Genomic DNA, 26,401 nt, shown 5'->3' on the forward strand with positions numbered 1-26,401 from the left:
CCAGTGGACTCTTAGGCACAGAGAAATTAGCAGCCAGAAAGCATGTAATTGACAAAGTCACGTGTTCTCACTACGGGAACGGGCACAGCCAGCTCGAGAGCGAATGAGAGAGCAGGAGAGAGAGAGAGAGAGAGAGAGAGAGAGCGAGAGAAACAGAGAAACAGAGAGAGAGAGAGAGAGAGAGAGAGAGACAGCAGCAGAGGAGGTGGTGGTTGGTGTGTGTGAGAGAGAGAGAGGCAGCTGGATTGAAGGGAAGAAAGAGAGACATGACACAAATATCCAAAGGCAGAAAGCACGCCGTACCATGCGAGCTAAATTGGTGAGCGATGGGCTCGAGGATGTCGGATTAATGGTGACTACCGCAGCCCGTTTTCGCAGAGGAAGCTTCTCGATCGCAACTTGGGCGCAGAAGAGGGTCCGCGGGGAAACATGGCCGAAGGTTATTCTGCAAATTATTATTTTTTTTTCTATTATTTTCTTGCTCTTATAGGTTTTTGGGGAGGTGTTTGGTTTGCAAGGTGCATTGTTGTTTTCCAAAAAAAAACATCCGAAAAAACCTGAACCACCACCCCATGCATGCATGAGCACCATATATACCTCTCCATGTTCTCTCTGCGTTAACATGCATGCATTGTTGGAGTTGGAGCGTGTACAGTGCGAGTAAAAGCTCGAGGAAACCATGTGTTACACCTGCCTTCTGGATTCCTATATAGCGTGCAACTCCACCTTGAATGCACGAGACAAATCCACCACACGAGCGTGCATTGTGTGTGTGCACGAGTCATCTGTCATGGAGAGAGAAACACAAAACAACTTTTTTTTTTGTGGGAATGTTTGACGCACATTGTACCATACCACCATGCGTCCTCGAAAACTAGTAATGTAGGAAATTTCTACCGGCCCTGAACTTCACATATAGCACCGCAAAGTGGAGGGGATTTCCCTGCACGCTTCTTGGAGAAGAAGTTGCTTTTACGCATGAAAGTTGTATATAAAAAACACCTTTTTACGCACAGGGAAGTAGCCACTCTGCAGGGTGTGTTGTGTTGTAACTTGTGCATTGTTGTTTTGTTCAGGAGGGCCGGGTAAAGGTGGAGGAGGAAGAGGAGGAGAAGACCCCGCCAAGTCCACCACCGAGCAGCAGCAGCAGCAGCAGGAGGAGGATCAGGAGGACCGGACTCGACCTCAGATCCTGTCGGGATCTGGCTTCTGCAAATGGTTCAACGTCCGGATGGGCTTTGGATTTACCTCAATGACCAGCAGCGATGGGAGCCCAGTCGACCCACCTCTGGATGTTTTCGTCCACCAAGTAAGTTTTTACGCACAACAACAAAAAAACATCTGCTGTGTTTGGTTTTCTAAAGCATTTCCTTTTTTTTTTTTTTTCTCAACAATTTCCACTGTCACTTCAATTTCCCAATCCTGATCCCCAAGAACCAAGAATATATTCACATTTAAAACGCTGAAATCAGAGATTTTTTTTTTTTTTTTTACTTTAATAGCTGACAACTAATCGATTAATCGTTGCAGCTCTAGTTGATTCCAATTCTATGAAGCACAAGTTACAAAACACAAGACGCATTGCTGCATGATCAGGCATGATAATGGGGAAACAAACTTGGTATTTTTGCAACTAACAATTATTTTCATTGTTGATTTATCTGTCGATTAATCGATTAGTTGTTTGGTTTATAACATGTCAGAAAATGGGGGAAAAATGTTTCCCAGAGCCCAAGATGACGTCCTCAAATGTCTTGTTTTGTACACAGCTCAAAGATATTCAGTTTAAAGTCATAAAGAGGAGTAAAGAAACCAGAATATATTCACATTTAAGAGAATTTCTAACTTTTCTTTTTACTGAAATCGCTTATCAAAATAGTTGGTGATTAATTTAATAGCTGACAACTAATCGATTAATCATTGCAGCTCTAGTTGATTCCAATTCTATGAAGCATAAATTAAAAAAAACAAGACACATTGCTGCATGCATGATAATGGGGAAACATACTTGCTATTTTTGCAACTAACAATTATTTTCATGGTTGATTAATCTGATTATTTTCTCAATTAATCGATTTGTTGTTTGGTCTATAACATATCAGAAAATGGTGAAAAAATGTTTCCCAAAGCCCAAGATGACATCCTCAAATGTCTTGTTTTGTCCACAACTCAAAGATATTCACTCTGCTGTCACAGATGAGTAAAGAAACCAGATAATATTCACATTTAAGATATCATCAAAATAGTTGGTGATTAATTGAATTGCTGACAACTAATCGATTAATCGTCGCAGCTCTAGTTGACTCCAATTCTATGAAGCACAAGTTACAAAACACAAGACACATGATCATGCATGATAATGGGGAAACAAAACTTGCTGTTTTTGCTTTTTTCTTGACATATTTTTCATGTTTTTTTTTCTCCATGTTTTCTTTTGTCCTGCTGCTATGGACCACAAAAAGAAAAGAATCACTCAAATTTAAGATAGGCAAGACAAGACAGGCAAAGGCAAGGCCCCCTTTTATTTCTCCTCCACATTGTATCATCCGGATGTTTTGCATTGCCCAACATGTTACTGTGTAATCACACGTTGTCCATGGGGCTTGAGAGAGAAAAAAAAAGAAAAAGAAAACTCCCCAACATGTTAAGTTTCCTCTTTAAGCCACATGTGTCCAAGCTTCTCTCCCTCCTCCCTCGCTTCCACTGTAAAGGGAAAGGGGAGAAATGTCGTGTGGCTATGACACGGTTAGTTTCACACTTGGCTCCTAATGGACAAACAGAGCAGCTCTAAGATATTCAGTTTACTGTCATAGATAGGTAAAGAAACAAGAAAATATTCACATTTAAGAAGCTGGGAGCGATTTTTGACTTTTTTGTACTCATAACGGATCAACAAAATAGTTGATTAATTTCATAGCTGATCGATTAATCGTTGCAGCTCTAGTTGATTCCAATTCTATGAAACACAAGACACATTGCTGCATGATCATGCATGATAATGGGGAAACAAACTTTTTGCTTATTTCTTGACATATTATCATGTTTTTTCCTCTCCATGTTTTCTTTTTATCCTGCTGCTAAGGACCACAAAATGAATCATTCAAATTTAATTGAATCCCATCTCATGCAATAAATAGAGCATAATAGCCTTATGTAGCTACACCAACCCATTATGATACCATCAAAACAGTGTACAATCTGTATGTTAGAAGCTATTACTAACACAGTGCTTGTGCTTTTTTTTTTTATTGTAATAACACAACTGGAGGGGGGGGGTTGCATTCTGCTCATGGTTGCGAGTTCGATTCCCCCTCAGAAAGAAAAAAAGCCCTCCCCAACATGTGAAGTTCCCTCTTTAAGCCACATGTGTCCAAGCTTCTCTCCCTCCTCCCTCGCTTCCACTGTAAAGGGAAAGGGGAGAAATGTCGTGTGGCTATGACACGCTTAGTTTCACACTTGGCTCTATAATGCACAAGCAGAGCAGCCAGCTAAACATGTTGGAAAGCATCTTTTTTTTTTTTTACAAAAGTCAAACTGTGCAACCTCTTGTGCTGTTTGTTTTCGTGGAAACATCCTTTTCACATTGTGTTGATTTTATTGCGCATGGAGGAGTTCATATCTGAGGCTTTGTTGTCCTCACTTTATTCTGCAGCTACACAAAGAGCCTCCCTTCTTCTCTTTTAGCCCCACGTTTTAATCGCACTCCCTTTTTTTTTTTTTTACAGTCCTATAAAGTGGCTTTAGATCCTCGAGGAGGAGGAAAGGACATATAGGATGAGGAGAAGCATTTTCACCATTTCATGTGACATCCTCCTCTAGAGGTGTCTTCTTTATTGTGGATGTTGTGCTGAACTGGTGGGAAGAGAGAGAGAGAGAGGAGGTGGAGCATATTAGGGGTCAAATGTCAGCAGTGGTGAATAAAAAAAGGCCCCATTGATCATTATCAGGCCAACTGGGAGTATTGAGAAATGTAAATGATGGTTTCATAAAGGCATTAATTTATGTCCTTATCATGTTGAACTTTTGATGGTATGATTGTTTTTAAGTTAAATCTAAAAATAGAAAGTGGGACCTCTGAGTTTGGCATGGTTTGCTGAAAAAAAAGTGTTGTGCATCAGCTGTGCATCAGTTTGTAGTGCTGAAATGTAAATTACGGTTTCATAACGGCATTCATTTATTTCCTTATCAGTCCATTCATGTTGAACTTTTGATGGGGTTTTTTTCAGTCTAAAAATAGAAAGTGGGACCTCTGAGTTTGGCTTTGTTTGCTGAAAAAAAACAAGGTTTTTGTTAAGCAATTTGTTGTTCAACTGTGGGACTGTTTGCAGTGATGAAATTGGCTCTTTAATACTGCTATATTTTTCACTTTTCTATGATTTCTGTTGCATTCACCTCCCTTTTTATTTTGTTATCTTTTAACTATATTTTATATCAAGGATATATTATTGTCCTCATTCTGTGATTTTATTCATTATAAATGAACCATTAATCTTTATAAAGTTAGTCTTTTTTTTAATCATTTATTCTAACGATAAAATCAATTCAGCCGTCTGATATATAATATTTTGTCATAGGAGATCTCTTGATGGGTCTCTAGATTATGGTCTACACCTGCTCTATATGAAAAGTGTTCGAGATAACTTCTGTTATGATTAGACGCTATATAAAAATAAATTGAATTGAGAAAAATTTAAATTGCACAGTGAACTTTGGAGCAAAGGTGCTTAAACATAATTCACTGTTTTTCTTTTTTTGCATTATCTATCTCCATAGTAATGGCATGGATTATCATGTGCCTACATGAAATAATTTAATAGATTTTTATCAGCTTCTATTTGCTTGTGGATCCAGTTTTTGATATACGAGCACCGGCGTGCATATTTGAAAAGGAGGAAGGAGAGGCTCAGGAAAGTGCATATTGCAGCTATCAGTTTTTTGATTGATACTTTCATATTGTGGCTCCATCGACTGACTGAATGCGCTGCATCTATCAACATACTCCATCCATGAGGCTCCTAATCTCCCTGCCGGCTAGTAGGGATGTTTTAGAAGTGGATTAGCAGGAAAAAAGGAAGGTGTAGTCAAGGAAAACAGCCTGAAGGACTGAGCAGAAGTCAAATAACCGCTGTCTGTCTGTAACATATAATACAGGACAGGCTGGTGCCATATATGTGCCATATGGGAATATTTGTCAAATGCATGCAGTCTAGTGAGCTATTTAGCGAATACAGGTGTAGAGATGGAAGCGGCTGCAATTAATACAAGCCACTTTACGCTCTAGATGTTTTGTTCTAGTGGTTTTCTTAAATTGTGTGCAGCTAGTTTCATTTTTACATGTTCAAGAAATGCAAATTATACCACAAAAACCCAACAGAGGAATTATCCAGCATACAATGAATCATGTTTACACTAGTGCGTCCCCCCCAGTGTTTCCAGCTACGTGTTTACAATAATACAGCTGTCATTTAACACAAAGAGCAGACAATATGCATTCATAAGCACATTGTCATTCTGGATGCAAAACACCCCAGTATTTGCATATACACTCATTAAATCTCTGACTGTTCCTCCCTCTCTCTGTGTCTCTCTGCGTTCAATATGAACATATTTGGGTGTATAGATGCTGTTTTCCAGGTGTTTAGGACAATGTGGACGCATCCTGCAGGTTATTTTCTGTGTTGCTGCAGTATCTGAAATATATATTTCGTAAAAGGTATAAGGGAATATTGCTGTTTGGATGGTATTTGAAATCCGTGACATGCATAACAGAGCATTGTACGAGCTGTTGAAAGAGAGAGTTTTGCTTGTCTGAAAGGTCACGCAATATTTTCTGTATTTATGATACAAGGTTAGCTGTCAGTTGCTGTAAAGAAAAACAGTGGAAGGATTGCAGATTTATTCCTGCACAATCCTATATGCAAGAGAGAAAGAGAGAGAGAGGTAAGGAAGATGGGGAGGGTAAGAGGGAGCATGAGGACATGGAGGAAGAGGGGGAGAGAGGAGGAGTTTTCCTAGGAGAGGGAAAAGAGGAGGGATGTGGGAAAAATAAGTGTTGGTGAGGGGTGGTGGCGGTGGCGGCGGCGGAGCGGGGGGAGGGTGGTGCTAGTGGTAGTCGAGGAGGAAAACATGAGCGAGAGGTTGGAAAAAGACGAGTTAGTGAAAGAGCAGGAGGTAAGAGAGGGAGGGTGTGAGTCAGCGAGAGGGTCCCCGCCCGCCAGCCCGCCCGCCCGACCACGAGTTCTCTTCCTGGGAGGCCTCTTCATCAGCGCTCCTATCTGATCACTTCCTTTTGGAAGGTGTGTGTGTGTGAGAGCGAGCGAGCGAGCGAGCGAGCGAGGGAGAGTAATTAAGCTTCTTCGCCCACTTTACCTCTCTGCTTAGTGATTTCCCCCACACAAAGCCATTTCATTATCTCTGTTTGTCAACCCCTTCTCTACCTGGACTCAGTGTGTGTAAAATGTGTGTGTGTGTGTGTGAGTTCCTGCTGGGACACGGGGGGTGCTCTCTCCTCGGGCATTCTTTTAAAAAAAAAAGAGGAATTTCTTTAAAGACAAAAAGGCAGGAGGGTTGGGTGGGGTGAAGGGGTGTGTGTGTGGCGGTGAGGTGGGGGGCTGCTTGCCCTTTGTCGGTAATCAGTTTGAAATGTTGAACAGTTTGCTGCTGCTGCCGCTGCTATTCTCCTGAAACCTCCAGAGTGTGTGTTCAATTTATGGAGCCCCCGCGAGTGAGTGTGTGTGTGTGTGTGTGGTTCCTCTACGTTCTGCTCTTAACCACCAGGTTGTTGATGTCTACATGTGAACCGTTGTAAGATGTTTGAGGTTTTGTGTGTGTGTGTGTGCGTGCGCGAGAGTGTGTGTGTGTTTTGTGTAGCGAGGTTAAAGTGGGCCCCTAGTGAGATTAACCTCTGGTCCGTGTCACCGTTTGGCATGCAGGCCCCACCCATCTCTGCCTCCAGATAGCCAGTATCAGGCTTTGTCTCTCCTGCAGCCACACTATCCCAACGCCCCTCCAGCCCCCCACACTCCTCCTCCTCCTCCAACCCACCCTTCTCCTCTGCACATCAAAAAACGCAAAAGAAGAAGAAAGACTAGTCATGTGACTTCCTTTTGAGGAGCTGGCCACATACAGCGGAGATGATTGGTAATTGGAAAGGTGGCGGAGTAGAAGGCAAGAGCAGGGCTAAAAACAAGTCGCAGTTCACCTGAAACACAAAGAGTGTGTTGGGTGCGCTTACACCTCGCTCATTTAATTATTTCATTTGATTTCAAAAAAATCTAAACGGATTGAAACATGCAACAATAACACAATAAAACTAATGCAAACATATTCAGATATGTCTTTGAAAGAAGCTTTTTTTTTTCTGCAGCTTGCCTTTTATGTTTAATTTTGTAGCGGAGGAATTTATCCATTACTTTTATCAGACACGTACGGTAACAAAATAATACAGCGGCAACCCGCGATTATTTTCCTTATCGATAAATCTACAGATTGTTTTCTTTATTTATATATTTTTTCTTTAAAATGACCTCTTCCAATTGATTTCTTTTAATCTGACCAAAAGGCAAATATGTTTAGTTTAATATTTTATAAGAAAAAGAAAAGCATCAAATGATTTAATGATTATTTTCATTGTTGATTAATTTGTTGATTATTTTCTCGATTAGTTGATTATTCCTCAAATGTGTTGTTTTTGTCCACAACTCAAAGATATTCAGTTTACTGTCATAGAGAAAATATTCACATTTAAGAAGCTGGAATCAGAGAATTTAGACTTTTTTTTTCTTAAAAGAAAATACTCAACTAATCATTGTCAACTTGTTGTAATTAATCATTGCAGCTCTACTCACAGTTAAGAAGCGGGGACTAGAACATATTTGGCATTTTTTGCTTGAAATATGACTGAAACAATTGATTAGCAAAACAGTTGCAGATTAGTTTTTTTATTAGTCAACTAATCGATTAATTGACTAATCATTGCATCTCTAAAAGATAAAGACAAACTACATTTTAAAAGAATATTCAGAGTTTAGTTTTGGTGCAATTTCTGTGTTTGAAATTGAGATCATCCACAGCCAAAATCTATTTAAAAGAATAAATAAAGAGATAAAATGGTAACTTTTCTCAAATGAAAAACACGGTTGTCACCGAGCATAAGACTCAGATGATGAGAGGATAATGTGTAAAAATGAGATCCGCCACATTTTGTAATGAACAGATAGACCTACTTTGATCATATTAATCTCTTAATGTCAACGTCATAAGCAGGCAAAGCCGCTAATAAGCATTATCCCCCTTCAGTGATGTTAGACATGCATCATGCTAATGCAGGCTGAGTTCAGTGCCAAAATATACAGGAGAAAAAACTGCTGGTCTGTAGGCGGCTGCAAAATCAATCAATTAGATTATGATTTTCATTTATGTGCTTTAATAACATTACATAGGGATGCACCAATACCGGATCGGATAATGGGCCGATACTGACTCAAATAGCTGGATCGGATATCGGTGACAATGGGTACAATCTATTCAATTCTACAGTATGTTTATATACTATACACATTATATACTGTAATTTAAATCTTATTTAAATTTACCAATTTGTTGCTGCATTAAAAACTTTAATTGTAATTCCTGTTAATTTTGAAGATTTATTAATTTAATAATTCTGTAAATATACATAAATGTATTTATTTAGTACATTTTGTTTAACAAAATTAGGAAAGTAATATTAAAGCTAAGTTTGCCTTTAACATAAAAGAATGATCCGAGTCACACAGTGAGGCATACAGCTTATTAGTTAAACACTGGTATCGGATCGGTATCACTATCGTTATCAGGACTGAAAAAGTCGGAGTGGTGCATCCATAATATTGCTCATACAACTTAAACTACGACAAACGCAGTTGATATTTGAAAAACATATATCTGTGTTAATGCTATCCGTTACGGTGAAAAATTAGTATCATAAAACGTTTAAAAAAAATCAACTCAGAACCTTTTTATTTATATATATGTTTTTATTATTTGCTATTAATAATGTCCTATGCGTAGGTGTAACTTTCTCGGATAGTTAATATTGAATTTTCCAAAAGAACACAGCCATTTGTGTGAAACCAGATTTGTGCGTGTGCTTCTGTTTTGAATGGCTCCGGTTATTAGCCGGCTGTGTGTTTTATCACCAGTCACCTCAGCGAGGTTCATTTCCCCTCTCGTGCTGATAAACGTAGCAAGATGATCTAGTGCTTCCTCCCTCAGATCAAATATTTGCCCCAGTCATAATCGGGGGGTGTTGGATGTTGTTAATTTGAGGCAGGGGAAACATGAGGGCTTTTAAGTGTTTGATGGGGGTTGGGCAGGGTTCAAAGGTCAGGGCCACTAATGACAACGTGTTGAGGAGGGCTGGGGGTGTCAGCGTCATGAGAGCGGCTCTGTTGGTGGTTTTCATCGGCATATTTGAGTTTTTTTCTTTCTCTCCTCCTCTTCATTCTCGCTCCTTTTCTCTCTCTCCTCTTTCTTCTTTTTGGTTTATATGCGTCCTGTTGGGTTATGTCCATCTGAGCTGATCTGGCCCAGCTTTGTCCACTTAGCATTTCCTGTGTGTAAAAAGCTACTTAATGGCACCACGCCACATGGTGACCGCCATCTCCCTCACGCTCACCTCTACACCCCCTTCCCCTCTCTCAATACGAGCACGATCCAACGCCGTGCGGCTCTGCGTGGGCCACCTCTGATTTAAAGCATCCCGTAATTAGCCATTCCGTAGCCGGTGGTCGCCACGGAGAGAGAGAGAGAGAGAGAGAGGGAGGCTGGTGGAGGATGGTGGGTCTCCTCTCTCTCTCTCTCTCTCTCACTCTCTCTCGCCGCTTCCCCATCCCCTCACGTTACAGCTTCCTGTATTGATTGCTGGGCCTGGTGATGACGAGGGCCCGGCTGATGAAAAGGAGGGCTATTTCTATCCAGGATGTTGGAGTCGGTATTGATCGCTGGCTCCTTCCTACACACACACACACACACACATACACACACATAGAGCCATATAGGAAGATATTTATTACATATAAGGAAGCTCGTAAGCATAATCAAGCAGTCGGTATCCATTTTGTTGGCTCGGTTTCTTCACTTTTTTTTTTTTAGGATGACAGTAGCTGCCGGTGGCGCTGAGAAATTAAAGCGCCGAGAGCTGGTGTGGTCCGCCAGTCGGGCGGGGGGGGGGCGGGGGTGGTGGTGCTGGGATGGTTATACCGCTGACCCCCGGATTTCTGCTGCTGACCTGTGGGGCTCCTGATCAAATGGGGGTTTTGTTCCTGGGCTCCCCCCAGGTCCAGCCACTGATCAGGAGTTGCTCCTCCATTGGAGCTGAACAGAATGCGCTGGAGGCATTTCCATGAACCACCCCCCCACCACCCCTCTCCTCCTCCTCCTCCTCCTCCTCCAAACTCCCTCCCTCATCCACCACCCCCCTGCTCCAGGCCACTCCTCCATTTTGTGCTCTCCCTCTCTCTCTCTCTCTCTTTCTCTCTCTCTGACGTTCTCTCGTTCCCTCTCCCCGGCCGTGCCCTTTCCTGACCTCTGTGCGTAAACTGAAACGGGTCAGGACACCCGCCAGGTCACTCGAGAGGAGGCGACTCGGGTTACAGGTTTCTGATTTGTGAAGTTTTTTTTTTTTTTTTTTTCACACACACCAGCACGGACACACGCACACACGCACACACGCACACACACACACACACACACACACACACACACACATACATGTAAATCCACATGCTGACTTTTATTACGTAATTGTGGAGCGACCGAGCTGTTGCAAGGCCTTCAGAAATGAAACCGAGGCATGAGGGGTGATACCACGTCTTATATGGAGGACGTGTGCGTGTGTGTGTGTGTGTGTGTGTGTGTGCGTGTGTTTTCCTGCATTTCTGCAGAACAAAAGGGGTTGTGTGGTTTCCTCACTGGTGCATTGTGGGCATTGACGGGGTTGAAGAGGGGGTAGGGTGCTGAGACAAACCACTCAACTTTGACCTGGAGAGACGAGCTGCCTGTGGACTGAAGACAGGAGAGGAACAGGAAGGGCTCATGCGCCACACGGTCTAGAGACGAGTCCATGATTATTCATCATTATTCACAATCCGTTTTGTTTAGTGGGGGATGGGCGCAATTTTTTATTCGCTTTCCACTGATTTCTGCTGCAGGAGTGCCTGTCAGTCATTTGGATGGTCTAATCATAAATCAATTGCGGTTTTAATTTGAATGAGCAGCTTCTCACCGCTTCAGGTTCCTTCATTTGTTGTTTCTTGTAAATAGAAAGCCAGGCTTGTCGTCGCAGTTTTGGTTGATACATTAATAAATTATTGATAGTCGGATCTTGGAAATCGTTGTTTTTGCAGCACAGCAACTCAACATCGATCTTTTATCGGTTGCATAGAGCCACGAGCTCAGTTTGAGACTCCCCTCATCATCCCGCCTGTTTTATTCCACCTCATACATCTGTTGTGCAAAATCTCATTTCCATTCCCTGATCCTCATCCTTTCCTCAAAGCCAAATCCAATACCTGAACGCCCCAAACGGACGAGTCCTCCAACAGCGATCGACTAGCAGCATTGCGGCCTTGGCTGTAGCCCTCACTGACTGCAGCGAGACAATCGGAAAGAACATCTGATAGATAAGAGAAAGGAATAAATACATTTTTGGCAGATTATTTGTATTGAGCACCAGCAATTTTGCTTTCTTATAAACTGTGGAAATAGAAAGTGTGTAAATAAAGAGGAAGAATTGCTTCAAAGGAGTTTGATATTAAGGCACAGTTATGAGTATTTGTTTCAATTATGCATGTTACAATTTTTCTAATTGGAACCACATTTGCTCTTTGTGGTTTATTCTGTGTGATATCTGTGGAGTGTCTTTTGAGTTTGACACCATTTATAGCTACATCCTATTTACTGATTTTATTTAATTAAATTTATTTGATAAGGATGATGCAATTTAACATAGTTAAATACACGGCATGAAACAGAGTTTATAGCTATTGCTAATTTATCAGCCTTTGTCCCTTGGGCTTTTACATTTACAATGTAATTAGAATATACAGCTTTTTATATCATAAGACCACAATACAATAAAATACTCATACAACAATACACGATACGCTTACACAAATGCACCTGGGTGATTTACAGAATGATTTGCTAAACGTGGATACAGCTCTGCTTTGCTTTTAGCCAGCACTTAACCTTTGTTGTAAAGGACTAAAAAAATTAATGTAAAAGAAAATAATATAAAATAATATCTAAATATACACATTACTTTAAAATGAACTAAAATAAGACAAATAAATTGCATATATAGGGGGTTAAATTCCATCTGTGCATATTTCATGGCCCCGCCATAAACGTTATTAGCAAAGTCTTAGTTCACACTGTAGAAAGGAGAAGAAATGTATTTTCTATTTTCTTTTAAATCAAAAGTATAATTTTTTTTTTTTTTAATTGTTTGTCTTTCATACAAAACTTTTTAGGTATAAATCTAATATAGAAAACTAACTAACTCATTTAAGTTGTCTAAATAGTCAAAAATAATGTTTTAAAAATTGAATTGCACGAAAAATTACTTTTAAGAAAACCTAAAACTGATTTATTTAATATGAACTGGTGAGATTACATTTTTACATCCTGAAAATCTATTTGTGCATTACGTGGAAGTCTCGGCCTTTTTTTTTCTCCACATTATTACATCCTACTGAGAGTTTTTATATGTTTTGGAATAAAAATGTTGCAGTGAATTTTGAAATCTCTACTAACTGATGCAAAGACAAATGTTTTTTACTGTATTACTCATTTTCATTTTTTTTTATTATTATAAATTATGTTTAAAAGATAGAGATTCTTGGTTAAAACAATTTCTTTCATGTTTATTCTCAACAACCTTGTTTTTTTTAGAAGCATACAATCTTACTCTTCTATCTTAACGTTGTGTTATGTTGTATAGTTGGATAGATATCCATCAGAGGGCAGCGAGTTCAGACACTATTCATAGTCTGTAATTAATTTTCTCCCTGCTTTATTCATTCCCGCCTTTTCACTCTCCCACATATTCATTCATATTGACTAATGGACCTCCTATAGAGCACCTTTACCTTCCTGTAACTGCAGTCGTTGCCAAAGACGCAGACAAAAATACCACTGACCACATTTTCTCTCCTTCCTGTATAGTTCCACATTTGATTCCCTCGGATCATTTGTTCCTTTCTCTTCTTCTTTCTCCCACACATCCATGAATTTACAGATAGCCCTCGTGTTATTTATAGGCCTCCGATGTATAGTAGGCAGGTAGTAGGTTTGCTCTGCACACTGCATGCTCGTGTGGGTGTGTGTTTACCTCTACCGAGATCTGCAGGGCTCGCTGCGATCCATGAAGGTCACATACAGTGCCTATCAGCCGTCCGTTCTGCGCGATCAACAACACATAAATCATTGTCCAGTGGTTATGTAGTAACTAAATCAATAATGCCGATCATGCAGATAAGATGGATGGTGGATGTGCGGGGAGAAAATGATTGCTTGGGTGCGACATCTTTTTCTCCCTGCAGAAGGAATAAGGAAGCGCTGCGAAAAGTAGATAAAGGGAGTGAAGCAAGGACGCTGTGTGTGAGATTAGGTCTCTCTGTGCTCAGACTGTCATGGCAGTTGGTGCAGACCACATACAGTCACTCCACCATGTTTGAATGATGTCTCTCTGTGAGCTACTGCATGCAGCAGTGCGTACAACCTCCCCCCCCCCCCACGGTAAACTTCCCAGTGTTGATAAATGTTGATTCTTTTGCGACAATTATTTAGAGATGAAAAGTGTCGTCCTGATAATAATGCTCTCAGGCAACTGTTCAATATTTAAGTGTTAAGTGTAGCTCTGATGGGCGTGGAATTGCATAACATTAATGCTGATCTTCATGCTGCGTGGACATAAATTAAGAACCAAGGCATTAAATTGTGTCTTTTCATTGAAAAAAATGACCTTTGCTCTAGACAGAGGCTCTTTACCTTTCACCTGCTTATCAAAGACCGTTTATGTGTAAAGCAGCATACAGTCTTTGTTAGGTTAGTGTATTATTTGTGGTTTAAAAAATAGGAACGGTCATAGTAAAGTACATCTTGACACCACTGTGTGCATGTAAATCCTTTAAAAATGAGCTCCCAAATGATTCAACATTACTCAAGGACACGTGGGTTTGAGTGACTCACATACATCGTCTTACTGCTGTGTGCTCTTACAAAATCATACGAGTCATACACAGTGTGTGTGTGTGTATTAATAAATAAATACAATTATTGTTATGAGATTTTTAGGGCTGTCAATCGATTAAAATATTTAATTGCGATTAATCGCATGATTGTCCATAGTTAATTGCAAATTAATCGCACATTTTTTTACCTGTTCAAAATGTACCATAAAGGGAAATTTGTCAAGTACTTAATACTCTTATCAACATGGGAGTGGACAAATATGCTTGTTTTATGCAAATATATTTATATATTTATTATTTGAAATCAATTAACAGCACAAAACAATGACAAATATTGTCCAGAAACCCTCACAGGTACTGCATTTAGCATTAGAAATGTGCTCAAATCATAACATGGCAAACTCAAGCAGGCAACAACAGCTGTCAGTGTGTCAGTGTGCTGACTTGACTATGACTTGCCCCAAACTGCATGTGATTATCATAAAGTGGGCATGTCTGTAAAGGGGAGACCCGTGGGTACCCATAGAACCCATTTTCATTCACATATCTTGAGGTCAGAGGTCAAGGGACCCCTTTGAAAATGTCCATGCCAGTTTTTCCTCGCCAAAATTAAGTGTAAGTTTGGAGCGTTATTTAGCCTCTTCAACAGGCTAGTATGACATGGTTGGTACCAATGGATTCCTTAGGTTTTCTAGTTTCATATGATGCCAGTATCTTCACTATTTAGCTTTAAAACTGAACCCGCTACAACCTAAAAATTGCAAATGCTTTAAAGAAATTAGTGGCGTTAAAATGAATGTGCGTTAACACGTTATTATAGCGTTAACTTTGACGGCCCTAGAGATTTTATGTTATAATCAATCACCCACACAACGTACAGAAACAGGTGTAACTTTATGCTTCGATACTGAAATTAGAGCAATTTTCAAGTAACATGAGATGAGATGACCACAGCCATCCCTTAAATCACCACTTCCAGCTATGCTGCCCTCAGGTTAAAGGTACAGAGTCCCCTGTGCAAAGAAAAACATAAAAAACCATTTGTCCCTGTTGTCATAAAGTATCTTAATATGTCAGGACAGCCACTTTCAGCACACAGCACTTTATTTTATCTATTTATTTAACCTTGATTCAGTCCTAGTACCTGGTGCTTCTTTTTAATGTAGCTTCTATTGGTGTATTGTGTTTTAATGTGTCCTGTCTGGATGTGATACGTTGTTTTAATGTACTCTCTTAACAGCAGTTTTTGCACATGCGAACCAAAGACACATTTCTGCCTTTAAAGCAGACAATAAAGTATTTTCTATTCATGAGCACTAACTTATGTTACACTATGAGCCTACATCAAAACTGGGCACCCCTTGACTTAAATGCACACCCTTGTGTATTGCAGGCATTATTATTTTTTGTATTCATTGAGCTACAGTATAAGCGCCTGCCACTTTTAAACGGATAATTGCTTTTGTCTCCCAACAGAGCAAACTGGTGATGGAGGGCTTCCGCAGCTTAAAGGAGGGCGAGCAGGTGGAGTTCACCTATAAGAAGTCCTCTAAGGGCCTGGAGTCCCTGCGGGTGACCGGACCTGGTGGGGGACCCTGCGCAGGCAGCGAGAGGAGACCCAAAGGGAAGGTCCCACTCCAGAAACGCAAACCAAAGGGAGACCGGTTAGTGTGAGAAAACTAAGAAACATAGAAATGACATAAAGAATGTTTTTTTTTTTTGTAAATGTTTCCTGCGTCTGCAGGAATGTAATGATTCCTATTATGTGCCAGTCTCGTCGAACAAAAGCTGAATATGTGTGAGCGCTGGTAGCTTGCATTCACAAAGCAGGGCTGCCTATAGTAGGAGACATATGTTATATGTACATCTCACTGCGGCGAGCTATTTCTGAGTGGGCTGAGATTATAGATTAAATCTATTCAATCTGCCCGAGTACATGCCTGTTGCTATGGTTATTGTGCACCATAATAAGGAATTGAATAGGGCACTTTGCCTGCCTTTGCCGCTATTTTAAATCAATTTGCCAGCTTTTACATTAGAGACGGCATTAGCGCAGGGATGGATTGGGCTTATATGCATCTCAATGCAGCACTGGCTCAATCAATTGTTTTGTCCTCAGTAAAATCCTGAAGGGTGCTTTGCTAAAATCTGTCAGAGGGAGCCATATGGAGCTCCTTGAAAAACGCCTGGCGGTTTAACGCAGAGGAGGCTGTTTCGCCAGTTGACAGAGAACGATGTATAGCAAACGCTGCCAGGCAGAGGCGTCACGTGACCACGGGGCTGCATTTACATTAAAGTCCAAGCTCTGCCAGTCTTTATGTTGCCGCATCACAGCTGCTTCAGTGGAGATCCTGTTGTTTTATTAAGGTGTGAAAAGAAAAAAAGCTTTTGTTAGAAAGGAGGAAACCGTATCTGGGAGAGAAGGCTCCCTGATTGTTTTACACAGCTGAATAATTCAGTTTATTTGGGATAATTGATCCGGTGTTAGGTCAAGTGTCTCTACCTTCTACTAAGGTGGTAGCAAGGCGGTATTGGATTCAGGGATGGCAGGTAGATGCCTGTGATGTCATCTGTGTCTTTGTGAGCGCGCTCAGCTCAGTGCGAGCGGCTCCTGTGGCGGCTCCGCTGCTCTGACCCCTGCCGGTCACTCCGTTATGCAACCAGCTATTGTGTAGTCCATTCTTTACACCAGTGCTCTGTGGCTGTCAGCTCTCTTAAGGTCTCTATTCTTTTGTGGAAGATAGTAACCGAAGACATTATTGTTATTCAGACACTATGAAAGCAGTGCAGATAAAACACACCTCGTAAAGAACTGTTCTTTGGTATACTGTGCTTTATTCATTCAAACGTCTTCAGCTGTCTTGCTTATTAGCCTGGTATCAGAGGTGGTTTCCTGTTTCTTCATCAATAAAATTCATCAACTAGTGATGCGATTAATGAATCACCACAAATACAAGCTATCAAAGGCATTAACCTTTTCAAAATAGTTTTTACTGAATACAATATACTGTATAATCCTAATTGATGATAAAAAACAACCTCTTTATTGCACAAGTCTTGTATTTCAAACACATTGTTTTCTGTAAATGTTGAAATGTTGTAAGCCTTTGAATCACTTAAACTGAGGTTAAGATGTTTATTTTATAATGAGCCATAATCTGCATAATCAGACACATAAAAGGACGATTTTTTAAATTAATTTTTTGATAGAATAAGCGGCAAAATATAACCTTAATTCTATGACGGATTAATACATTATTGTTTATACCACTGGATTTGATGCATTATTTTATGGTTGTGGCTGCTAATTGAAATTATGCTACTCAAACTATTTCTTCTTATATGAATTTAGTTGTTGTTTTATGAATCCAGGTTGTGAGCATCATTAAGGCGAGACACCATAAACAAAAACATTGTTTTTCGTGCACTGATCAATTTAGAGATTTTGGGCGATAATTTCCTTCCATAACTTCTACCTTCTTTCATACTAGTGGAACGAAAAGTGTATTTTATGTGTGTTTATTTTACTACACTTTATCTGTTTGCGTCTGTGGATTTCTCCTAAATTCACCAGAAGTTAGCATTAGATAATGCCTAATTTGCATGTTTAAACAAACATTTTCAGAAAACTTGCAATACAAAAACATAATTGTCAGTAAGTAAGTAATCAACTGGGGAAGTTTCATGGTAATATCTATTAGTTAACATTTTTTTTTCACCCTATTCAGTAGTAGTGTCTTTTGTTTTAATTTTTACAATCCATATCTTTAAAAGACGTTTTCTCAAAATTAGTTTTTTCTCACTCTGAGCCAGAAATCTCCACTTCAGTAGCGCTTATATACACCAAACCTTCCAGTTTCATTCCTATCTATTTTCTGTCATTCATAGCCTGATTTACAGAACATTTTATTCCTAAAAAACATGGTGGAAATGGATTTTTTTATGCCTGCTGTTGACAGTATTTTTTTTTATGGAGTGATAAAAAAGCGATATCCAAAATCCCCTCTGTAAAAACCTTTGACTCCTAATATTTCAAGAAAATCAAACAAGACTTTCAACCTGGCTTTATTCAATTTCCTCTGGAAATGTATGCACATTAGCACATAGTTGATAAGATAATGTATCATTTGCATATTTAAACACACTTGTAATAAAAATAATAATAATAATAATAATTTTCTTAATCCTTCGATATATTCTCCAGGTTTCACTGTAATTAAAACCGATGTACACATTGATGCATCATGTGTATTACTGCATTGCAAAAACGCATCAAATAAAATATCCATCCGTCCGGGAATCAATGGATAGATGTTAAATGCTCTCTGGAAATAATTCCGCCCCTCTTCAGAAGCAATGAAACAGACTTTAGTCTTCTTTAGAAAAAACCTGGCATGATTTGTTTTTTGATGAAGTGGCAGCATTCTGCTACGGTAACATGTTGGTTTACTGGATGTATATAAAAACCTTGATGGTAAACCATTGTTTCATAATCGTGCATGTGCTCTCAGCTTCTATGTAAAGGCTTTGTTTGACATATCCTTCAATTAAAATCACCATGAAACTCAGTGATGTTGAAAAAAAAAAGAGTCAAAACAGTGGATGTGTCATCTGACTTTGTGGCCTGAGAAGCGTTGAGCATTGCCCAACAAATTAGCAATTAAAAAATAGACACTGAAGTGACACCAAGCCTTAAAATAGGAGCATCTTAACGCCTACAAGAGACAAAATCTGTCCATTTGATTTGATGCGGTGCCAAAACAGCTGGTGGCATCCTGACCGGCTGAGATCTTGGCCACCGTCGCCTTCTTTTTTTTTTGTTGTATTCTCACTCTTTCAGCACCCAATTGCTTCTTGTCAAATTTAATAAGGCAGTGTAGTTTGGCATGCCACAGAGTGCTCCTCACATTTGATCCAGAGCAATATCATGTGTCGTACTGCCATCTAGTGGCGACACCGAGTCGGAGCAGGTGTTTCAACTCCGCAGTGCTGATGTTTTATCAGGATACACTGTGTGGATTTTTTCTTTTCTTTTTTTGAGTAGAGTCATGTTAAAAAAATCCTAGTTACATTTGTCAGCTAAACTGCTCTCAGATTTAAAACTATAAGCCAGAGCCGGCCCTGACCAATGTGGTGCCCTGGGCAAGATTTTAGCTGGGGCCCCCTATGTATGTGCGAAATGTTAATTTTTTGTGCCCTGCCAGGTTCTTAAACAGTGTTATTTTTTGTGCAGACAGAATTGACACAGCCTCTTAACCTGCTTATAATATAGTAACCATATTGACCTTGATTGGGAGACACCTCCTTCTTTTCAAGATTCCTCCTTGAAAAAAGATTTTTTAAAAATCAAATCTTGTTTTTCATAAAAACAAAGTATTAAATGTGACTAGAAGGCACCATTAACATATTGAAAAAACAATGTAAGCTGATATATATCCTTAAAATAAAATTGTCTTGTTTGAATATAGGCCAAAAATTAAACTGTAGCCTGCTGGTAGGCCAATTTCTAACATAATTTAACCATCTAAAAGTGAAAAATAGAACCATTGATCACCATGATCTTAAAATTGGAATTATTCTCCTCCTCAGTTTTACTTGGTCTACTTTTAACCCTCTGAAGTTTAAATCTTGAGATTGTGATGAATCCGTTGATACCAAACATGTCATGCTAACTTACTGGGGAAGAGGCTAAATATTGCTCCAAAGTTGAGCTGTCTTTACCGCAAGGTTTGCGTCACCTCCGTGGCAAACAGCAGTGTTATGACCGGCTGTTTGTGCCTCCTCCGGGACTTGGTGCCCTATGCACAGCGCATGATGCATGTGTGCCTAGCGGTGTCTTATCTTGCATGAAATAAAGGAATAATGTGATGCGGGTTTTGTTGCTCTTGGATACTGTTTGTCATCATCCCGCCTCTCTTGTCTCCTCTGCAGCTGTTATAACTGTGGAGGTCTGGATCACCATGCCAAGGAGTGTGGCCTGCCCCCCCAGCCAAAGAAATGCCACTACTGCCAGAGCATCACGCACATGGTGGCTCAGTGTCCCCACAAGGCGCTGGCGCCCGCCACAGGCTCTCAGGACCAACATGCGTCTACCTCGGCCTTCAGCCCAGGGACCAGCGGGCCCTACCTCTGCCCCCCGGAGGAGGAGGAGCGCTCCGGCTCGTCTCCCCTGGAGGGCTCCTCCTCCTCCCCCGAGGAGCCACACTCACACCGCGGCCCCCGGACCCAGAGGTGGAGGAAATCCTGAAGATAGAGGTGAAACCTTTCACCGCTAAACCCCCCTGACCCTCATGTCTCCCCTCAATCAAGGATACCTGAAGCCCACCCCCTCAACACCAACCCACCCCCTCATCTACCTCACACCTGTGAAAAAAAATGGGAGGTCTTGATTTCTTTACTTTTTATTTTATTCGTATTTTTCTAACCAGCGCAGCTATGGCAACGATCAACGGGGTACGGACGTGCGTGAATGTGTGTGACTGACTTGCAGTCATCTGGTGCAGCTATGGCAACCACCGCTGGAATGGCGACTGCAGGGAATGACTGTTTTTTTTCTTGTTTCAATCAGTGCAGCTCAAGAGTGAAACAACGTGGTATGAATTTTTTTTTCTTTTTCTCCTTGGACCTAAGTGTTGGCCATTTTTAATGCTTTTTTTCCTTACAGATGTTGTCGATTTTAAAAAGCCACAAATTTCTATCCTGTAGGCCTAATCATTCCGTAAAACCATCCTTTTTGGCACACACGGTAGCTCAGTTTAAGAAGGATTAGAAGAAGACTCTTAAAAGCTCGAGACACTCTAAGCGATAATCCCCGACCCGTAGGATTGTTAGCTCGGTTTATGAAGATCTTTAGGGAAACATTATGGATTCCAGAGGGATTTTTTTTTTCTAAAAAAAGACGGCGAGCTGCCGAACACATTCTCTTATCATCTTGAAACGCTCGCTACAAACATCTCTCTTTCATGAAATAGACCGGACCAACTGATTGTCACAGAGTGAGCATGTGTGTGTTTGTGCATGCGTGTGCAAGAGAAAGTGTTTGTGTGCGTGTGTTGTGAAAGCTGTCAGACTGGCCTCTTCTCCAGGTGCGAGTCAACACTATTTTTCAGTTCCCTATTATTAGAGATAGACCAGCGTAGATAAGACATCGTATAATCCAGCTAGTTTAGATTAAAGGTAACGAATCGATCATTAGACTTCCACTTTGGTCGTTGCATAATTAGTTGAAAATAACATTACAGTTTATAAAATCATAGTATAAGTCATTAATATATATGTAAAGTCACGAGATATAATTGAAATTCTATTAACTTTAAGTAATGCATATATAAGGAATTAGCTCTGACATAGGTGAATAGCCCTGTATATTGCATGGGATTCTTTGTTGTCGTGTGAAAACCCGTAGCTCGCTCTCTATTTAACCGTTTTCATCCATGACGAATCAAACTGACCGCTTTTTTTTTTTACTCCACCATGCCTTCTTCTTCTTCTTCTTCTTCACTAGTTCAAAAAAATAGTCAGCAATCGCTTCTGACCCAGCACAAAGACTCACCTTGTTTGATTCTAGGTGCAGACCATTACAGTGTCATCACAGCTGCTCTACTTACGTAATACCTCACCAATTCTTCCTCTTGGAAACGAATGTCACAGAACGCCAAGCTGTTTTGCTCTCCCAGCTGTGTTGCAGTTAAGATCGAACCACCTGTTCCTTTTTCCATCTGTGCCTACCAGTTGTTAGTTAGCACCAGCCAGGTTAACACTCACTCCTCTTTAGGATGAGAGGCCGTCACTGCTGCTGCTGCTTCAGACTCACTGAAGAGAGAGAGAGAAAGAGAGGGAGAGAGAGAGAGAGAGAGAGAGAGAGAAGGAGTGCTGCTTTTGGTATAACTTGAATCCCAAGCATGGCTTTAGTGGCACTTACTTGTGACCTAACAACTCTTCTCTGACCATATTGAATGTGAAAAAGAGCTTATCTGAAGTCGACTCCTCACAAAGTTCACGTCGGGTCGCTTTGGAGTTGTATCTTAATGTTCTGACAAATCAAATAACTTTGTATGATGATATCAAACTAGCTTGTGTGTTTTTAAAAAAAAAAGCTCTAAGTAGACAACCAACTTTTTTTTGGTATATTTCTTATACCAAAGAGTTTGGCTTTATTTTTTGAAGGCATTTTAAAAGTTTGCTGAAGTGCTTGCTATCCTCGCCCTTTCACAATAAGAGAGGACTTATTGCTGAAAGCGCAAACACTGCGGTTATTACTTTTTTTTTTAATGTACAGCTTTTTGAATGTGTGCGTGCGTTAAAAAAAAAAATTAAAAAAAAGAATCAAATCTCAACAATGCAGACGGAAAAAATAATGACAAGTGAATGACCAAACCACATAATGGAGCACAGCCCATGCTCAAATCTTTATGGAAAACATCTTTTTGTATGATGTATTTGTACATTTTTACACACAATTCCTCTCAGGATGATGAACTGTTCTCAGGGAATTAACCAAAAAAGTGTATTTTATTCTTTTGGGAATCATCCACTGACTGACTCAACAAACTCTGTTTAAGCAATGGTGATATGTAACCGATTCATGTACTGATATTAGCAACTACCTCTTGAGTTATACATAGTTGTGCATTTCTTTTTGTTTTGTATATTTTTTGATGAGCTCGTATGATTAACTGTAGGTCTCTATTGTACTGAGGTGTTGTGTGAGAAGTTCCCTAAGTGTTGCCACAGACTCCCTGGTCTTCCTTCCCACATTTGATGAGTTTTCTTTTACTGCTTTTTTTTTTTTTTTTTTGTTTACAGCAAAAGCCTACCTCATATGCGCTGTTCCTCCACAAACTCCTTACCTCCTCCCAGACCCCCTCTACCTCCTCCATGCAGTCGTTTGTTCATTAAAATTGCCACTTGTCGCACTAGAGTCACGCCGCATTTTCAACGCCTGAAACGGCTCGTCACTTGTGACTCCAAATATATCTTACAATCAAAGCCCTTCTTTTTTTTTTGTTTTTAAGGTTTTACACAAGTTTTCAGAACGGCCGTGTTTTGCCTCACACATCCAGGGTGAAGTTTTTCTGCCAGCTCTGTGTTATACCGTCAGTATACACTCATCACTTAGCTGCAGACAGCCAGTGAGTTTACCTCAAGTTCGTTGGGCTAGCTATAGACGTGTTGAATATGAAATATTTAACATTTCCGTGTGAACACATTTTTGAAAAGACATGGACTGTTTGTTTTTAGTTTGTAAGTATTTTATCATAACCGTTTTTGTAACCACTTCACGTGATGGGCTTAAGGTGGAGAAGAATAGAATTGTACTTCGCACAAGGAGTGCCTATCTCTATGTTTTGTTTGTTTGACCCTATTACCAAATAGATATTTCCTCTTTTTGGGCTCCATGGCGATGGCCTTTGTCAGCCATTTTTACAGCCTCAGATAATCAGAAGTTGTGTGGTTTGGAGACGATGCCCCTTTCTCGTTGCAAACTACATTTGTGGTTTAGAGCGGCATTGTTAACAGTTAACCTGAAATCAGTAGATTTTGTACTAATGGTGACATTGCATAGACGTCATTCTAAAAAAAAAAAAAAAAATGTTTATGAAGATGAAAATTGTTAAAAGTACTTTTTTAAAACTAACTCATGAGATCAAAGATTGATTTTGCATACGGCCGCAGTATTACAGTTCATGTTGCAGTGGGCCTACACATGGAACTGAACGCCAGTTCTGAACAAAATACGCGGCGGCGGTAAAATATAGTTATTATTGTTGTTAGTAGCTTTATATTTTCTTCCAATCAATGTAACTACTGATTGATCTCTTGTTTATTGTCCTGTTCAGTATTCGACACAGCCAAGAAACCCTCTCAAACAAGAGAATAATCTCCTTAAAGGGATAGTTGGGTGTTTTGAAGTGGGGTTGAATGAGGTACTTTTTTTACAGAAATAAAACCAATTTAGTTCATTTTCGCGTATCAGCGGCATGTTACCAATACATAGTCGGACGACGGACACTACGAACTGAAAGTGTTCGCTCTGTACGGAGCACAGAGTAGCAGGAGTCAGATTTCACAACCATGGGACGAGAGTTGACAGACAAGACGATGGTGGAGGATTTGGCGTCAAAGTGCAAAGCAAAAGCACCTTTTTGGCAATATTTCTGATTTAAACCCAATGCTGTAAGGGAACCGTAACGTTAATGAGGTTATCGCCGTGTGGAGGACGGCGCGGGCACAGCCGGTTGGTGTGGCGCAGAGGCGCCGGGGGAAACCTGCGGCACCGCAGCTAAAGCTCGACCGGAGAGGCCAGACAAAAAGCCATCCAACGTTAAAGATCAAAGTAAGCACGCTACATTTGACCACCATCTTTTCTTGTAAAATATCCGGTGTAATTGGAAAATGTTCACATCCCTAGTCAGCACGCCTCCAGCATCGAGAAACAGACCGGAGTACTGACACCAAAGCAAAGCAATAAAGTGTTGTGGACGGGGCGACAGAAAACCTTATTTTAGCCACCTAAAAGAAACCATATCCGTTTAAGTGTATGCTATTTTTAGAATATTTCCACAGCTTTATCTTGCCGTTTGACAGCCCTTTCCTTCTCCATTTCGCTGGGGAACTGAAAGTGAAACTTATCTCTTCTCTCTCCAAAGCCAGCAGGCTCAGATGACAAAAACAGTATAGATACTTTTCGCTTTCGGCTCAGTTTGACGTTGGAAAATATTCCAAATATAGCGTACACTTAAATGGATAAACATTTTTTTAGGTGGGTCGTTCTTTTAGGTGACTAAAATATGTTTCGCTGCCGGCCCCGTCTACAGCACTGTATTGCTTTGCTCTGGTGCCGGTGTTCCTGTCTGTTTCTCGATGTACTACATAAGTACCTCATACAACCCCACTTCAATTCACCCGAACGATCACTTTGAGGTAGTAATAATGAAATGGTTATCGTAGAGGCTTGTCAAGGCTGCATGTAGGATAACAAATTGGTAGAATCGTGTTATTAATATTTCCCCACTTGTCTTAAGTTTTGAATCATGCAAACGTGAGACGGCACGAGCAAAGAGTCTCATCCATGCAATCATGAAAAAAAAATGTTGCAGAGGGTTTTACTCGAGACCAAACATTGGTGAACCTGAATGCACCAGTTGTGTCTCAGCAGAAGGTTCAAACAAGAAAAAATCTAGAGTGTGGTCACATTTATTTTGGACCCCAATCCAAATGACTACACGGTAACTTCTTCATTTTGAATTTACACCAATCTGAGAGTCAGCACTGGTGCATCTCTGCCCCGCAGTGGTGTTAATGAAGAAATGAAATGTCCGATGAAGAGGGATACACCTGCTATGTGGCGTTACGCAGTGTTCAAAGGCATTGTAGAGATTATATCACTCACATGACACCATGTTAACAAAGATTGTGATATTTATTGAGAAACTGGGATAAATCAGATCTTTGTTTTATCTTTTTATTTCATTAAATGGATTTGTGTAGAGTTGAAAGGATAATTCAGGGTTTTGTTGCCTCTCAATAGAGAGCCAAAGTCATGATGTCACATCCGGGCTAGCCTCTGTTCCACTAGCTCCTGTAACTCAGCGTGTTCAGGGTTTCCTTTCTATATTCAAAGAAAAATCTGCATTCACTACAGTGCGGGTATTTGCGACAACAACGTTCTTTTCTAAAGGCATTTTTTTCTACTTTCTATAGTTGTAATCTCTGCTGTCTAAAACCATCTACAGCGTTCAGCCCTCCTCTCTTTCCTGCAGTTATTACCGACATGTCTGAGCTAGCTGTGACCTTTCCACTCGCTCTTGACCTCCTTTTGTCGAGCTGTGATGTTTTGCCCGTGAACGCCTATAGGGCTTATGGAAAATATTCTTTAAAGGCCGCTAAAACATAGATATTGAATAAACATTAGATCGTTTTTCAAAAACTACCGTCCTTATCTAAACATGTGAAGCGAGCCACGCGGCATACTGTTGAGAGAGGCTGTATTTTTAGTAAGTTACTAATGTCAATTTGATTTTGAATGAGGTTTTCCTACCTCTTTGAACAGAACCTGGAAGCTCGGGTTCCATTTCGACTCTCCATAAGAAAATAACTTATATCTGATAGCATGTTTTAGCTCTGTGGAAACTTTCATACAAGTATATTTAAATTGGCCTGAT

The 26,401-nt window shown here is 40.2% G+C and overlaps 1 protein-coding gene across 2 annotated transcripts; it reads left to right on the forward strand.

Annotated features, from left to right (window-relative positions):
• The first annotated feature begins 135 nt into the window (after positions 1 to 135).
• lin28b (lin-28 homolog B (C. elegans)) lies at positions 136 to 22,567 on the forward strand. Of its 2 annotated transcripts, none has more exons than XM_074615739.1 (4): positions 136 to 439; positions 1,077 to 1,309; positions 15,714 to 15,907; positions 20,169 to 22,567. In XM_074615739.1, exons 1-4 carry the CDS (start codon positions 430 to 432, stop codon positions 20,482 to 20,484), a joined length of 753 nt encoding a protein of 250 aa, XP_074471840.1. In that variant the 5' UTR covers positions 136 to 429; the 3' UTR covers positions 20,485 to 22,567. The 2 variants fall into 2 exon arrangements, with proteins under 2 accessions (XP_074471840.1, XP_074471841.1); XM_074615740.1 differs by having other exon boundaries at positions 139 to 439; positions 15,714 to 15,901.
• The last annotated feature ends 3,834 nt before the right edge of the window (positions 22,568 to 26,401 follow it).

Source organism: Sebastes fasciatus, chromosome 18 (genome assembly GCF_043250625.1).
Source record: "Sebastes fasciatus isolate fSebFas1 chromosome 18, fSebFas1.pri, whole genome shotgun sequence".
Taxonomy (NCBI): Eukaryota; Metazoa; Chordata; class Actinopteri; order Perciformes; family Sebastidae; genus Sebastes; species Sebastes fasciatus.

Coding starts and splice junctions, on each gene's coding strand:
- lin28b (XM_074615739.1), top strand. Junction 1,310..15,713: donor TGGATGTTTTCGTCCACCAA/GTAAGTTTTTAC, acceptor GTCTCCCAACAG/AGCAAACTGGTGATGGAGGG. Junction 15,908..20,168: donor CCAAAGGGAGACCGGTTAGT/GTGAGAAAACTA, acceptor TCTCCTCTGCAG/CTGTTATAACTGTGGAGGTC.